This window comes from Paralichthys olivaceus, chromosome 10, assembly GCF_024713975.1.
Source record: "Paralichthys olivaceus isolate ysfri-2021 chromosome 10, ASM2471397v2, whole genome shotgun sequence".
Classification (NCBI taxonomy): Eukaryota; Metazoa; Chordata; class Actinopteri; order Pleuronectiformes; family Paralichthyidae; genus Paralichthys; species Paralichthys olivaceus.
In genome coordinates this window covers 3,872,801-3,889,809 of record NC_091102.1, presented here as the reverse complement: position 1 = coordinate 3,889,809, position 17,009 = coordinate 3,872,801, and the positions used below count along the sequence as shown (strand labels likewise).

Sequence of the window (17,009 nt, the reverse complement as noted above, 5' to 3'; positions counted from 1 at the left end):
CCCCGGTTTGTAAATGTAAATGAGGGGTTACAGTTAAAGCTTATTTTCTAATTTGATGCCTCACCGGGTCCATCAAGTTCTCAGTGAGCTGGGTGGTATTAGCCTAATAATCAGACTGAATTGCCATTTTGTTTTCAACACTGAGTTACATAATAACATGGATGAGTAAGCTGTGTATAGGCAACCCAGGTCCATGGAGTCTGTTTGTGGGAAATGTTGATTAGGGAGCCTGTTACACATCAGCAGTCTAAACTCGCTTCACCAATCTTATGGTACAACTTCATGTTGAAAACGAACAAAGTGAGACAGTTACGTGATAAAAAGAAAAACAAGGTATCACTTACCTGGCCATTGCCACTCCGAACACACACCCGCCCACAGTCGACCAGAAGCCAATCCAACCTGCATCCACCTGTGAAAAAAAGATAATGGGATGATGGAGGGTTAGAGCCAAGATAAAAGAAGAAGAAGAAGAAAGAGAGAGAACGTAGAGTAGAGTTGCAAAGGGAAGGTTATTTAGCGTTCAACAAGCAATTCAAGACTATGAGGACAGAGACAGGGAGCAAGTGTCTGAAGTCCACTGAGGCCTGTCAGTCAGTGGGTCTGATAAATTGCCAGACAGCATAAGTATAAGATGAGGTAGGTGTGTGTGTGTGTGTGTGTGTGTGTGTGTGTGTGTGTGTGTGTGTGTGTACAACAGACCGTTGTCTCTTCTTCTTTATCCTGATAAAGGCCAACACATATATTTGGCCTTAAAGTCAGAAGAAAAAAATGTTGTGGCCGAGGGACTGCAGCAGAATCAATATGAGGTAAAGTGTAGTGCACAAGCAAACACACACGTGCACACACCCACAAAGCCAATCAGTGTGTGGCACCTAGGCGAGAACGTCTCCAAGTGCCAATGAAGGTGTTTGGTTCACATCAATCTCCCCGAGGCAATAACTCACATTCAACCAAATTCAACCAGATGGGAGATGAGACGGCGAGGGAGCAGAATCTCAAGTAGGATCTGATGCTTTTTGTTTAATCACACTCTGCAATGACCTGTCAGGAAAGTCTATAATGAAGAAAAGTGGACTATCAAAGTTATTAAATGTAAAACGTATTCTGGCTGAGTAAGTGATGAATGCCAGAATGTTATTATATTTTATCTAAATTACACTAAGAGTGTTCTGTGTGGGCCAGCCGCCTGTAACACACGTAATACTTCTCTGAGAAGCATGCATGGGCCGCCATGAGTGAACTCCACCTCGGCCAATAAATGCCACTGAACAAGATACCTGATTTGCAAACATTTTTGATACCCACAATCCCCATGGCACCTATACCTGCTGCTTGTTATCTATGCAGGCTGAGCAGCACAAATGCAAGGGTTTTTAACTGCGCGTTATGTCACATCGGTTTGTGCACCAATTTAGGAAGTGAAATACAAATTGCTTGCCAAGCCATTTCAATTCTGAGATGCAAATTACGATGTTTCATGTGCGGGTGGAGAGTTAATTAACTGCAGTACTCTTAGCGCCTGAAACCCTAAAAAAAGACCAGATTTGAAGCTTAATCACGTCTGGTATATTGCGATTATGTCAATAAGCTGGAGAGGACTGTTGTCAGGATGGGGAAAACCAGGTCTTCAGGCTCTTGACACATTAACGTGTTTGTTTTCCTTAATTTTCTCTCTCAGTCCCTCGTTATAAGCCATTTTAAACCAATAACCAAAGACCTCATCCTTAGCTTTATATTCTAAAATGGTATTCCTACTCCACTTCGAGAGTAAATCCAACCGTCTGTAATAGTGTTCTGTCTGAAGGCAGAGCATATACTCTGATAAACTTAAACCGTGTTCCAGAACTCTGAAAGTGGTTTCGTGGGGGAATAAAAACAGCTATCAAACTGAAAGAAGCGGGATCGGCCTTCTAGTTCTTTGCACTCTAAATGGCTCGTCTCGACAATGGGAACAATTATAAATGAGCGATGATCACAGTGCGGCACCTGTTTCCTGAGTCATACTCATTATGGTAATGCTAAGCTCTGTGCTCAGTCCTTCCGTCTGCAGGTCGAACACATTTCCACCCCGCAGAGCTCACAGAACAGATGTTCAGACCTCAGCAGGCCACTGCTTTTACACAATCTTTCACAATCCTGCTTCCACTTCAGATCCAAAGATCCAAGAATTACACACTTAAGCATTGTCGGACCATAACCTCACTCCCATCTCCCACCTATAATCACAGACACTGCACTGCTGCCGCATAATTGGCTGAATGGATCACTGCATGAATAAGAAGAGGTAAAGGTGTTCCTAATAAAGTGTGCAATGAGTGTGAGGAGCACAGACTGTATAAGATGGACGACATTAAAGCTCTGAAAAGTGAAGGCAGAGCATCTAAATCCCTCTCTGGTAGCTGGCTGCAGAATAGGTCACAAACCCAGCCATGGCTCAAACTAAAAAGTGGAAATAAACGTCAAATGAATCTTTCTCAAAGATTGTTGCTGTAATTTTAGGCAGTTCTAATGAGTGCTTGAGTTATTTGATGCTGTAAAAATGGAATGAAACATCATGATTGACAGCTGAGATAAACTACCGATGGATCAAGTGCATGGATCTCGATATACTGCTTCATTCCCTGATCCCTGGTACGCAGTCTCTGGCTCATAATGTCATCACCAGGGCAAGAAAGCAGCCTTCATAACCAGCATATTTTGACTTCATTTTTAAAAAGGAGGAAGTGGAGACGTATTGTCCATCTTCTAATATACCTCTGTTTTCAGGTCTATTTCTCAATGGAGAAGTTAAAGTGAAAAAGTTTCCCCCTGATCTGCCTGTGCCCTATAACAACAAGAGCTGGGCTTGAGAAGGTTGTGTGTGTGGCACTAAGCTGCAACGCCCAGCTGTTACTCTTCCCACCACAGCTTCACCCGGAATCAACCCAGTTTCCTAATTATGCATTTTCCACCATGACAGATGTGACCAGGGAGCTGGATTTGTGTTGGATCAGTCATTGGCAACTGTAGTGCCTGTTTCTTTTTCCCATTTCATTGTTTTAGGGTCTTCAGCTGTTGAATGGGCACGTTTGTGTTTCCCATCAAATAGATGGCAACATTTGTCTTTTTCTTCTGTTCAATGACAACTGGTCCTGCTGCCTCACAGCAGCCACGGTCACCTTTCAGCTGGACTGCATGGCTGGCAGAGAAGCAAATGACAGAAGTATCTATATCTTTAAAGAAACACCTGAAAAAATGCTGACAAAGATTTTTGGAGGGTAGAGAAGAAAGGATAGAAGAGGCAAGAGCTGGAAACCAGCTAAAGATAAATAATTGCTGGAAGCACATGTCAAATAAATGCTGTAAACTAAGATTAGATATACAGGAAAGGGAGAAAAATAAAGAGACATCCAACTGTAGGCAGAAACCTTCATTGAGGACAGACGATGTAAATAAACCAAGATAGCTGCAAAAATGTAAGTGAGGTGCATCACAGCATGTAAGTGGTGCACTTAGGCAAAAAATTATCATGCTTGTATCCTGCCTATTTGGAGCAGGTAAGATAAGGTAAGATAAGTGGTGAGCAGGCTACACAAAAAGAGTGGGCTGGGTTCCAGTTCAATGCAACAATTATCAGTAAAGTAAAGGAGCACCAATGCAAATCTTTCTGAAGGCACCCATCCGCACTAAAATGAACAAATTGCAGGGAGCATTAGCTTACAGGCATTCTGTTTTCCGAGATAACAGGTACCTGCAGTGTAAAACATCAATTGCAATGAGCCCGTGTGCTTGAGTACTCATGAGGCATAGTGAGATTCAACACAAAGACAACTCAATATTTGTTTTTCCACAGTTCAATTTGACTTGGAGAACATCTGTGTGTGAAGAATAACATAAACTTTCAAAACTCCTCTGTTGCATTAGTACTCCTCCAACTCACCTTGGAGGACTGAATAATTTATTTATTTCTTACCTCAAAGTTTTGTACCAAAGAGATCCTGTAACATACCTCACCTCACTTCAATAAACTCTTATTCTTAAGACACTTTTTTATCTCTTTAACTAACATGGAAAAAAGAAATGTGGAGGAGAAAAAAAACTCTTTTGAGAACAAATGAAATCCAAGAAAATCTGGCATACGCTCGGCTCCCTCTTGACAGGCGTATAAAGAGAGAGGTGTGACTGGAAGTGTTTCATCCTCCACTCGCCTGTATGTGATATCCTCTTAAGCAGCACATGTTTGATGACAACCTTGAAAAAAATCCTCAATTTGTCTTTCAGCATACTGCTGCATCGAAACCTGAAAGATTCAAACAGTACAAAGCTTTTTTCTTTGACCTGCACCTACAACCAGCCAGCCCTACTTAACCTCCTATTTTGACTCTCTGAAGTTGAAGAGCAGGCATGCAAATGGTGAATTGTAATTGATCGGGTCAATCACAAAAGATGGACAGAAGCGCTGAGTTTTTCCTCTTTTAACATTCCTGGGAATATGACTAAATCTATTCCTCAAGTCATCTCCAGTATGTAAGCATTGACTTTAAAGATTGGTCATTACACAAATTTGACGACAACATGGCGCCTCTCGTTTATACTTGTGCTTGACGTGGCCTCATTTGTGCAAGGTTCTGCAAAACGCTGGCTCACTGAGGTTTTCAAAATGGGAAAAGAAAAGAAAATTGAATGGCAAGCTACTCCTGCTGCTTCCTTTTTATGCATAAATACAATGGTAAGTATTCTATTCATGTTTCTAAAGTATCCACCTGAAGGTTAACCAAGATGAAACTCAAGTGTTGGGCAGAATACGTGCTGCTCTAGTCTGCACATTTTCACAAAAAACGTCCAAAATAGCAGAGGATTGGACCTCTTTGATGGACTGGTGTTTGAATAGCTTCCCACACAAACATTTCTTGGAGACATGTTTGCTGAAGAAAACGCCCACTCATAGAAAAGTAAGTGAACCCTTTGGAAACACCTGTTTCCTGCTTTATTTATCCATAAATAAAATATAATCTGATCTAGGTCACGGGTGTAGACAAACACAATGTGTGCAAGGTAAGAACACTCAAGTAAGTATAATCTATTGTGTTTTTAACAAACACATATAATAAAAGTTCACAAAACTGAAGGACAAAGTAAGTGAAGCCTTTTGATTTAATACAACAGGCAGCTACTTAGAGCTTCTTCCCCAACAACTCAACTTTAGTCCACAAAACATTTTTCCAGTAGGATGGTGCAGTTTCAATGTGCTCTTTAGAAAACGTAAGCTATGTTTGTGATGTTTATCTCTTTTGGAAGAGAAGTTGTTTCCTCCATCACGTCCTGCCATGAACACTGCACACGCGCTCCATCATTTGCAAACGTTAGATACATGAACATGAGATGTTAATCAAGCTCCAATTAATCTTTTAACTTTTGAGCAGTTTCTTTTCCACATTGTGCCTTTGGAGTCATTTTAGCTGGACTTGTAGAAAAAGTAGCCACAGAGCTAAAGCATCTATTTTTATAGTCAATGAACAGTGAACAGATGAATATCTACACTCTTCAAGATAACCCTTTCCAGCTTTTTTCAAGTCAACAATTCCTGATAAGACATCGTCTGAAATCCCTCTTTTGCAAGGCACTGTTCACATAAGCAGATACATCTTGGGAAACAGCAAATTCAAAATGTTCAAAGTGTTTTATTTCTCTAATCCACATCTCCTATCTTTTTTCATTGGTTCCTGACTTCATTGGCTCCTTCTTCACTGTATATGTGACTTTAGAACAGGGATTAACCCACACGGTGAATATATTAATGGTGTTTTCAGTATGGACGAAAGAATATAACGATTTATGTTTCATTAGTTAAAATAGATAGTGTTTGCTCAGTGAAGACAAATGTATACATAAATAAAGATAATTCAAAAGTGACCTTGATCTTTTTAAACAAGACTAACAACAACATTAACAAGATTAAAAGCGATATGTTATTCTGTGGTGTGTGTCTGCTGCTTACCTGACTGACTTTAGCTGGAGTAAGGACCATGTCAAGGACTCCTGTCCAGCCTGCAATCACTCCCGTGGGGACTGCATAGGCCAGCGCCACCATCAGGAACCGAAAGTTACTGCAGGGGACAAACACACAGACATTCATGAGTGCCCTCAGGAAAAAAAGTCTAGCATCTATATTGTTTATGTACTGACTCTTATGTGTTCTCTGACCAGGTGTATTTTGCAATGATTAGATTATGTTGTTAAATCTTCTATAACACACTGGACAACATAACGGCCAGTGAAAAGACGGAGGGTTATTATGCTCAACTCTCGTTTATATGTTAACCACTGATTTATGTCCTGTAAAAAAAAGCCTGTTAAAATTAAGTTCAGCTTACATCCTATCTTCACTGGCCTGAGATGAGAGAGCGACAGCAACATAATGGAATGTCTCCTTCTCTTCTTGTTCGCTGGAGTTTGGAGGCCTGCCATCACCTCCAGGTCTTTGCTATCACTTTACACACACGTACGCACAAACGCACACAGACACACACCCCTGGCTCATCTCCCTGCTCCTGTCACAGAGTAAGATCTATCCTTCTGCGGAGCTTAGTGACAGAGAGATAAGCAGCTAATGGGCAGAGCTGCCAGAATAAAGCTGAGAGGGATCACGGAGGTCAACATGCATCTAAGACTGAACAATACAGTCCAAAGCTATGGATTTATAGGGGTTTTCAAAATGCCCTCAAAGCTTGGCATGGTCCTGTGTTGTTTAACAGGTGGAGTGAGAGAAATTATGCAATCAGTTCGCTCTGGATTTAACAATAACAAACCAAACACTCTGACTCAAAATGATCAAATTGAATGGAAGCCCGTCTCCTTCTACAAAGACTGAAAAGCTGAAACTGGTGCTGCCATATCTGTGACTATCACAGCAACTTCTACAGTTTACGCTCAGTAAAATCAGCATATTTTAAAAGTATGTCTGATTGTTTTAATCACAATCCATGCATGATCCCTCGGGAAAATGGAGAAAATGTTGAAAAATGCCTCACGATGTTGAGGTGAACACATAACCTCATTGGTGGAGGTAAAAATAGGGGGGAGGGATGAGGAGAAATTCCTTTATTCTGTCTACTGTCATTATTTTCATTGAATTATCTCTTATTTGAATTATTCTCTGGTAAAACAGTGACAATATTTAAAAAGCCCGATCTCACAATGTTAAAGAAAGAGGAAGAAAATTCACAGATCGGCCCCCTGATCCAGATCTTCATCAAAATGTTAATGATATCTTCTCTAACCCAGGCTGCATCCTGACACGGAGCTTTGTGGAAATCACACCAATCAACAACAAATGTTCAGGGGTGAAAACACAACCTCCTTGGGGTCGGTAAAAATGTTACTTTCTACATTTCAATTTTCAGCACTATACTGAATGTAGTCACAGCTGATGAATCTTAATCAAGTTATCATATGAAATCAAACTTCACAATAAGAGATGAAAACAAGCGCCATCTCTAAGCTGTGATAAATCGCTTCAGGCTACAGATAGTGTGCTGCAGGGTTTCGTTTGGAGCCGTCTGCTGTATCTCATCAGCTCAAACGAGCGAGATGCGAGAGGGAAAAAATAACTTCCATATGTTTAGTTATGTATGCATATCCTGCATACACATAGAGAGCTCACTTCTTCAGGGTATATGGCCCCTTTCCACTCTCATGCAATCCAATTACAATCACTTGGAACACCCACACTAATCACCTTCGCCCAATGAGGTGGCATGCTGATTTAAATCGGTGCCACCTCCTCAACCCTAACAATGTGATTAGAATCGCTGGGCGTCTGACAAACGAGGCCGGGCTGCCAGAGCAGGCAGCAGATTCATAGATTGTTTTGTTTTTCCTGCTCTCCTCTTTTTTTTTGTTTTTGTTTATGGACGCTGTTTAATGCTGTTTATTCTCCACCTGCTCCCTTCATTACAATGCAGGCAGCATCTTGAGCAGTATCGTGCAGGGACATCTGGAGAACTCTTTTGGCCTCCCGCATCTCCACTGTGACTTCAAACGCTCGAAACACACACAAAGTTCACACACACACACACACACGCACACTTTGAGCCAGTCTTTGAATTGCAAACTATGGCAGGAACTTGTCCCAAGATACCAAAGCTGTAGAGCAAAAGAACTGTTGCTGTAAACATATGCACACCCTTCCCCTTTCCCTGACACTGGTGCACTTCAGCCAATGAATCGCTTCTTTTTGGAGAAAGCTTTGCTCCACATGGAAAACAAACACAGCCTGTCTCTCTGCTGCAGGCCCGTCTTGTCCTACGCAGTATGAAGCTATTTGGCCTTGCAGAGAGTAAAGAGGGACAGTCATAAAAGCTCCGTGATAGAGCACCCTCTTCGCTTTTCTCCCAGTACCCTTTTCATTAACCTAACCACAACAGCAGGAAATCAATATCCATGCACCTTTTTCTCCATCTGGGAGCTTATTTGGATAGCCAAACACACGCAAGCACCCGCTAGCTACTGGGTAAAGAGCCGGGACATTTTTTTTTCACTTCCCTTCCCGCTGGTGATGAAATATTTCCGAATAAGTCTCAAAGCTGCCGGTGTCATCAGCTAAGTGCCATTTGTCCTTGGCAGACCTGGCTGGGGATCAATGCATCAAAATGACAACTTCCATAGCTAGAGTGAGTATGACATCAATACTCGGGCTCCGGGCTGTTTAGCATTCCCTCAGACTGCGATCAGAATACAATCATAACTTTACACCATGTGTCGGGACATTCAGGCTTCTAATTAGACTGCTGCTGTGGAGGCAGATGTGAGCAGCTGGACGCACTCATCAAGCTGGAGATCATTAACCAGTGCTCGTACGCTGGCAGGCTGAATGGATGAACGGATACATCCACAGATAGGAATCAGGTGGACAAACTGACTAGTTGGCACCCACTGTCACTTTGAAGGGTAGAAGTTGTTATCATTTTGTCAACTTCTCAAGATAGAAACTTTACAAAACATGCACCAAACAACTCCACAAACTCTGTGGTAGTTTCTGAACTGATGCTGACCTTATTAAACAGAGCCGGTTATCACCCAGATGCCACAAATCCACTTTAAATACAGTTTCTTCATCGATGTCATTATAAAACTTCCCACTAAAACATTTATTAGGTCACAACCAACTTAATATTTAGAGCCACAGAAATCTCTTGCCTCATGTTACCTTACAAAAAAAATGGTTCACACTCTTGTGGTCCCATGTAATCTGGGGGGAAAGGAGCAGGACTTGCAGAATCCTCAGGCTCAGCCTCTGTCACAAAAGAGCTCTTATTAAGTTTTGAAGTTTAAACATCAAGTAGACACAAAGTAACATGAGCATTTATTTCGGAACAGGGTCGACCTCAAACAAGAAGGTCGTAGGTTCAAACCCTGCCAACTCCATTTTTATAGCTTTGTTGAAACCCAAAACAATGAGCTTAACAGGGCTTAAAGTTCCAAAGATGATTTTCTGTTGACTTATCATCAAACGTAACCCTGCCTTTTATTTAGTAGTGAAGCTTTAACCTTTCATTCTTGTGTTTCAATTGTTATATCTACCGACACTAGACTCTATATTCCTCCTTTATGTCCAGTCTCTGCAGCATAAATCTGAGGCTTGATGCTGCTGGACTGAGATACAACATGCTGCCCAAACAGGTCACTGGAAGGCTGCCTATCAGAAGTGGAACAGAAACCCTCTCAGCTGGATGGCCTAGTTAATTTAGCCAATGTGAGTGTGTGTTTGTCCAAAACTATGCATTGAGTTGCTATCTGCTCAGTCCCTGCCATCTATCTGAGGAAGCTCTTACAGCGAGTTAAACCAGTCGATGCTGGTCAGAGGGCTTACAGAAAGCCTGGTGCAGTAGTGAAGCTATTTCTTACTACAGGGGACCAAGATGAAGCCAACAGAGGCAGGCCAATTCCCCAGCTGCCATCGCCCAGCGTCTATTCTCCCTCCTCCAGCCCTTTAATCCCTGGCCACTGCCAAAGGCCTCATTCCCCCACAAACACAGCAAAAGCTTGCAGGATAAATATGTCCTCAGTACAAAGTGTAAGAAGAGGGGTGGGGTGTTGCAGAGTTAAAGGGAAATGTGACTCAATCGTTGTCTCTAGATTTCCTCCTTGCTCCTTTTTCCGGGGAGGAAAATAAATAGACAAAGGTGATGAAACATCAATATATGCATTCAACTAATACTGAGATTCAGGACCTTGTCAAGATAGATTATCTCCCTCGTTCTTCAACTACATGCTCCACTGGTGTCCTCAGAGTATATTGATAAGAGACTCTGATGGTATAGATGCAGAGGATGATGTAGATTTCAGCAGCGACCAGTGTATTAGAGCTTAGTAATTAATCCAGAGGGAACGCTGGGGTTTCTTTGATAATGACCCAAGCAGATGGTGAGTGGCAGACCCCTTCATTAAGATTCCATATCCTTCTCCAGAGTCTGTCACTTTAACTTTCTAAGAAAAAGAAGAGCTCTTTGCATCAGCAAATCAGATACCAAGCTAGACCTAATGGATTGGTAGACACAGTTGTTATAAAGCACTGGAGGTGTTGCAGAAATCTCCTGACGAGTTTGATGTTTTAAAATATGAGAGCATCTGAACCTGATTTCAATGCACTATTGAAGTTTCACCTTTTTTTGCACTCGAGTTAAATCAAGGACATATCAAGTTAGGCACAGTGAATGACTAAAAGAATGGTTTCAACAAAAGGCGTCAGGTGACATTGATCTTTCAGATTACTTTGTGTGTGTGTGTGTGTGTGTGTGTGTGTGTGTGTTTACCTGAGAAGTCTGCAGATGCTGCTTCTGTAACTGAGTCTCTGGCTCGCCGCGGCCACACTGGGAGGCATTGGGGGGCGTGATGGAAAATACACTAGGACCGCTGTAAAGAGCACTGCAATTGCTGCCAACTCTGCCGGAGCACAGTGACACAGATAAGAGAGACACACAGGTTATCTTCATGGAAAAGGCAGAAAGACCAATTTGACATTATATAAAAAAAAAAAAAAAAACGTCACTGTGAGGTCATCTAAACCATCTCTGGAATGAACAGAAAACTGTACTAGACTAGAAAGAAAGATGCCCATGTTATATTAGTGTGCAATATAACAAAGTACTGGTTGATATCTCATTGTTTTCTTGGCAAAGAAACTCATTTTACAGTTTGGTTATTTAAACAAGCGCTCAACCAATCATAAATAAATATGCAAATAACCCAACTTATGAACTACCTAAAATGGCAGAAACCATCTTCTAACATGGCAGAGGCAGAGTTTATGAGCTATACTGCAGCCAGCCACCAGGGCTTTACTTTCGGAGAGCCAACGGATCTTGATCGCTGGCTCAGAGAGAAATTCATTTGGCTTGTATTTTCACTTTTAACTTTGGTCCACGTCCCATCTGCTAACATAGAGGAGGTTTATGACTTGTACTCCAGATGTCGTCCACGTGTATATACAGTCTATAGTTATTTCTAAAAAGGTCAATTGCAGCCATATGCATGTTCCCTTTTCATTATATCATGTATTGAGACACTGAAAAACACCTGCTTGTTGCTCTACCTCATGTGTAGATGTAGTCGTTGCGACAATACAAATTGTTATGTGCTTCATATTTCTGTCATTTTTTGTTTTGATAACTTCTAAAACTTGGCTCATAAAGTGATCCCGCTTTGCCCTTTAAAAAATGAGTAACTATATTACCTTAGGTTAAACAAAGGCCACTGCCTCAATCTATTACAGGATGCTTGTTTCTTTTTTGAGCATGATTTTAATTTTCTGAGTCAGTTAAGCGTAACAGTCCCAGCAATCTATTTTTCAGAGGGGCAGTTATCAAGATTGCAATGGGAGTTTTTTGGTGTTTGTGCAAAATTCTTGGATCCCCCTCTCCTGATAGTATTTGTGTCCCTTGACAGTGCTGACATGATGTCGAAATGATGTGCTATTGATCCTCCGCCACCTGAGAGGTTCTGTACCTGCATACAAAACAAGCTGGATCCTGTCTCGGATGTAGCTGTCGGAAACTGCCGCTACCATCATGGGGGCTTTCTGGGTGTCATTGGGCGACGGCACAACAAGAGGTCCAATTACAAATGCCACAGCGCTTCCAAGGTAGGAGAAGAGCGTCGCCACAGCCGTTGCGGTGGCTCTCTGGTCGGGAGCAAACCACGTTGTTGAGAGGTAGGGGCCAGCGCTCATTATGGTCGGGCCAGCTAAACCGTTCAGAAGCTGACCTCCATGTATTAACCTGTCAGAGAAAGAGCAAGAAAAAATGGTAATTAATTGTCACTAAAAACAACAAATGAATAAAAAAAATTGCACACCATGTTGGAAATATAAAAAAGAGGTGTGGTTGTAGAGATAAACAAATATCAAGTTTTATAATCCTGTGATGACCATGGGTTTAAATCACCTTTTATAGTTAGGATACACTGTTTTCTCAAAATTCCCTTGAGATAATGTGTAGTCCGTTATTTGATGCAACGTAAGAACTAATTTAAATCCATCCATTATGTACAGCGCTTATCCTTTTGAGGGTCAGGGGGGAGAAAGGCAGGGTACACCCTGGACAGGTCTCCGGGGGTATCACAGGACCAAAACATAGAGACAAACAACCATAGACATTCACACCTACGGCCAATTTAGAGTCTCCAATTAACCTAACCCCAATCTGCTTGTCTCTGGACAGTGTGAGGAAGCCAGAGTCGTGAAGAAAACCGACAGACACAGGGGGAAAAAGGCAAACTCCACACAGAAAGATCCCTGTCAACCACTGCACCGCACACACTGCCCTAATTACAATCTCATATGAAATTAATTAATTACCCTGCCAGAGCACAGGGTAATAATTAGGGTAGTATATTCGAAGGGTGAGACCGGGCACTCAGGGTTATCTGGCCAATTAAAGTCTGACTGCTGGTATCAAGTTTTGTAATGAAACTGTCTCTGAAAGGTTGAGTCTGCATTGTGAGGGTCTATAATCACCTCAAAAAGCTACTAGACTATATTCATGAAGATATAACAATTCTCTATGATATTTAAGTTTCCCTAAACAAATATGAAATTTCAGCTTTCAGCAGTTGCAGAAATATTGCACAAAAATCAAGTTTGGAGGTCTGTGACACCTCTTACAGTTCATTTAACAGCCTAACTTTGACTTTATTACTACTACTATTATTTTGGTCAGTGTTCTCATTGTCGAGGACTTTTTTTTAAACTGGGAAAAATAAAAAATAATTTAATCCCTGTTTCACAACATGGCCACAGCCCTGAGCCTAAAAAAAATAAACTGCTGACATGAAAAAATGTGCTGGAATAATAAAGGAAAGAAAAGAAAAGATGCAATTATCTGCAGTGGCTAAACTAGTAACCTGCTCCACAGAGAGTCTAACTTATAGGTTCACTTGTGTAACTTCAGACTGAGCTGTATGAAACAGATTTACTCCAAGACGTCCCCTGATGGCACCAGACCCTTCACCACCGCTGGCCCCCTCGAGCTCCGTCTAACTGAGACAGCCAGCCGCCAGAGACAGCGCACGGCTGATTGATTGTCTGTGAGTTCAGTAAAGACCCCATTCATTCAGAGCAGTTTGAGACGGCCCAGCAGAGAGAGAGGGAATAAGAGGAGAACAAGGATGGAGGGAGGAAAGAAGAAGAGAGGAAGAGAAATGATGAGGAAGAGAGAGGACACGTGGGATCTCTGGCTAATTCGTTTTTTACTCATTATATTTCCATTCAGATTGTAGATTGGACAGCTAAGCGTCCCTGCTGTATCTTACTCAACATTACTCAACAAAGATCTTGTTATTACCATCTGGATTAAATATATCACCAATTAGTTAAAGGCAACATATTTGGAAATAATTACTTAAGATATATGGGATGATCATATCTTCATATTATCTAATATATTATTACTCAAGGTTTTGATTTGAGTAGAAGACTGTATCACGACTTGCTGAGATACTAAAATAACATATGCTGTAGCTGCCATGTTCTTGGCAACCATCAGCGCCGCTGTAAAACCAAGACATATCAATACAAGCGTTAGAAAATCAATCTACGTGGGGATGACGGATACGTTTATATAGAGCACAGTATTAGTACTGAGATGATATTAGAGCATCACCGTTATGGATTTTTTGGGGCGTAAAGTAAAACATTTCTGATACAGGTATATCGGCAAATATATAAAAATGTATTCTATAATTATTATTAACAGACAACTCACATTCAACCGTTTATTGCTGTAGTAGAACATAGTTTGTGTTTGGCGTCTAGGCTCCGACTCAATCATTCCCCCGATATGATTACACAGATGTGATGGGAGTGATGAGTAAATACTTGTAACCCCCCCCCCCCACTTCTCTGACCTCCAACTCTGTCTAACTTTGCTCTCCACTGACTCTGAGATAAGTGTCGTGGCAGAATTCAAAGCGCTGCGGTCGGTGACTAATATCCCCTTCCCACATCCCTGACATGCTAACACCCCGGCCTACACACCAGCACCTCCTCAAATACTCTTTGACACTTGCTTCTTTCTTTGTAGAGTTCTTTATAAAGTGCCTTCGTCTTTATTGCTCATTTAACTGAAATAGTTTTAAACTGGGTTCTATTACAGATTATTATTTTCCATGTGTCTGATCTAGTCATCTGCGTCAGTGCAGGGACGCTGTTATTTCATTCCTCCACATCCAACCTTTCTGTCGTTTCTATATCATGTGAGTTATCTCAGCTGTCGAGGATTAAACCCAGCGTCAGGACACTGCTGCTTTTACCACTGCGTTATTTTCTCCTTCTCTTTTGACAAATGATGAAAGAGAAGAGCGACAGGCAATAAAATCAATGTAATAACAGCCACACTTTCACTTCAGCATGTTGATCATTATTACAATGTCATTTAGATCTAAGCTGTACCTGCATACAAAAGAAGCCAGGGCATATTCAGGTTTCTCAAAATGTGTCTGCAGAGTATGATATCCACTTCTTTAAATGTACTAAGAACATGTACTCCCTGTTCAGATGCTGTTTTTTTTCCTCAATACTCAAAATGTCCTTAGCTACAGACGTCACTGAATAAATCAAGGTATTGTAGAATGACCTGTAGGGCTGGGCAATAACGCCAAGATCAATATCAAGACAGAAATTGTGCTATAAATTATGGATATCAATAACTATCATGAGAAATGTCACATTGTCATTCTTTTAAGTTTAATGACTTTAATGGTTACCTTGTGATTATTAGTGACTATTGTTTGATTCCCCCGCTCTGATGGCTTTCTTGTTAATAACACATCAGGGGCATCAAACACGTCTTTCAACATCTGTGACTGATTTATTTGTTCTTCCCTCAAACCAACTTCCATTCCAGCACTACAAAGTTCACATTGGAATCATTTGCTCTGGTTTGGCCAGATAAAAAGAATAATCTTTATTGTTCACAGATGTGGAAATTTGCCTTCGGCTTCACAGTTTGTTTTAGAACACAAATCACAGTAAATCATATTAAATAATATGATAAATAACACTTACAGTAACAGTCACCGTTCTAGTGGGAATGGTGGTTATGATCTCAACAAAGTAATTTAATTTGGTATGAAACAAACATGATCCAGATAATCCGCTATATTTAAAGAGTAGTTCAGGGGAGTGGAGTAAATAAGCAGTGCTGGGGCTCTGAGAGTGAACACCATTGCTCTAACTGCTTGGCATCGCTCCATGATAAACGAGTTTATGGTGGTCTGTCAGTGTCACGCGTTGTTTACTGCTAACTACAGCACCACGTATATCACTGTGGCCGCACTCCATTTGGCTGGGCCAGCGTGGCACTTGTTTCATAATTCTAAGAGTAGAGAAAACAAAATGAATGGAGCTCAGGCGTCATGAGGCAGCAGCTATGACAGTGAATCCCTATCAGCTGATGATCACACAGCGGCAGGTGAGTCGAGATGCTGCAGTAAATAAATTCAATCTCTCCCTGCTTATAAATGTTGGATGGGGCAGTACAGTGTCTTTTCTATGTGGATTTGTGAAAAATGTGTTTTTAGTCTGAACTGATGATCTTGATGCATAATGTATTTTATAGATGGAGCCAATCCCAACTGACAGTGGGTCAGAGGCCGTTTTTGTAAGCTGAACTGAAACTGACACCAAACCAAACTGGAAAACACCGGCATTGTGCTTGACAGGTTTTGTGATTACCATCTCATTTTGGCCTGTGAAGGGGTTCAGATACCAGACTATTCTACGTTGTACCGTATTGTCATTAAATACAGGGATTATTCCAAAACCTGCAGTTAAACCCAGCTTATCCAAACACTGAAAAGCAATGCAAATAATCACTATAATTTAAAACTAGAATGGCGCTCAAAAGAGCACATACCTCTGCAAAGGCCAAAGAGTTCCTTTTAATTCAACCACAGCTTAGTGCTCGCACTCTTACATATCAGTTAAAATACGCCAGATTTTTAATAATTAATTGTTCCCCAGGAAATTGGTGAAAATGTGATAACAAATTTCCAGATCAGCCCTGGTCAGAGGCAAAAACATAACCTTCTTACCCAAGTCACTAATAACTGTGACTTAGGGTGACCCCAATGGAAAGCATCATTTGTTTTTGATTGACTTTGATAGTTGAATATATTGGTTTGCCAAAAACAAGCCCAAAGTCATTAAGTGCTTCCTGTTTTCCAAACACAATTGACTGAACTAAAATGAGGGTATACATCAGAATAAAAACTAATAAAACTAATAATCTGACCGATTCAATGACGGCTTTCAGTGCTTCACAGCTTTTGAAACTTTTATGTTAGAAAGTTTGGTCAGTACTTTCAAAGTACTGCAGTTCATTACCCTGTCTCAGTGTCTATAAGACCTTAGGATGGATGTGACTAAGAAAATTGCCTTTAATGTGACAGGTGATGAGGACAGATGGTGACTTACATGAGGATGATTGGTCACATGAGGCGTCTGCACTGTGGCAGGAGACAGAATGAGG

The 17,009-nt window shown here is 41.2% G+C and overlaps 1 protein-coding gene across 1 annotated transcript in view; it reads right to left on the bottom strand.

The window, feature by feature from the left end:
• slc49a4 (solute carrier family 49 member 4) overlaps positions 1-17,009 on the bottom strand; it is a 41,596-nt gene that overhangs the window by 18,047 nt on the left and 6,540 nt on the right. The window contains exons 3-6 of the mRNA XM_020104994.2: positions 11,989-12,260; positions 10,797-10,926; positions 5,981-6,089; positions 345-412 (exon numbers count right to left, since the gene is read on the bottom strand). Coding sequence (XP_019960553.2) covers positions 345-412; positions 5,981-6,089; positions 10,797-10,926; positions 11,989-12,260 — 579 coding nt within the window. The remainder of the gene's footprint in view (positions 1-344; positions 413-5,980; positions 6,090-10,796; positions 10,927-11,988; positions 12,261-17,009) is intronic.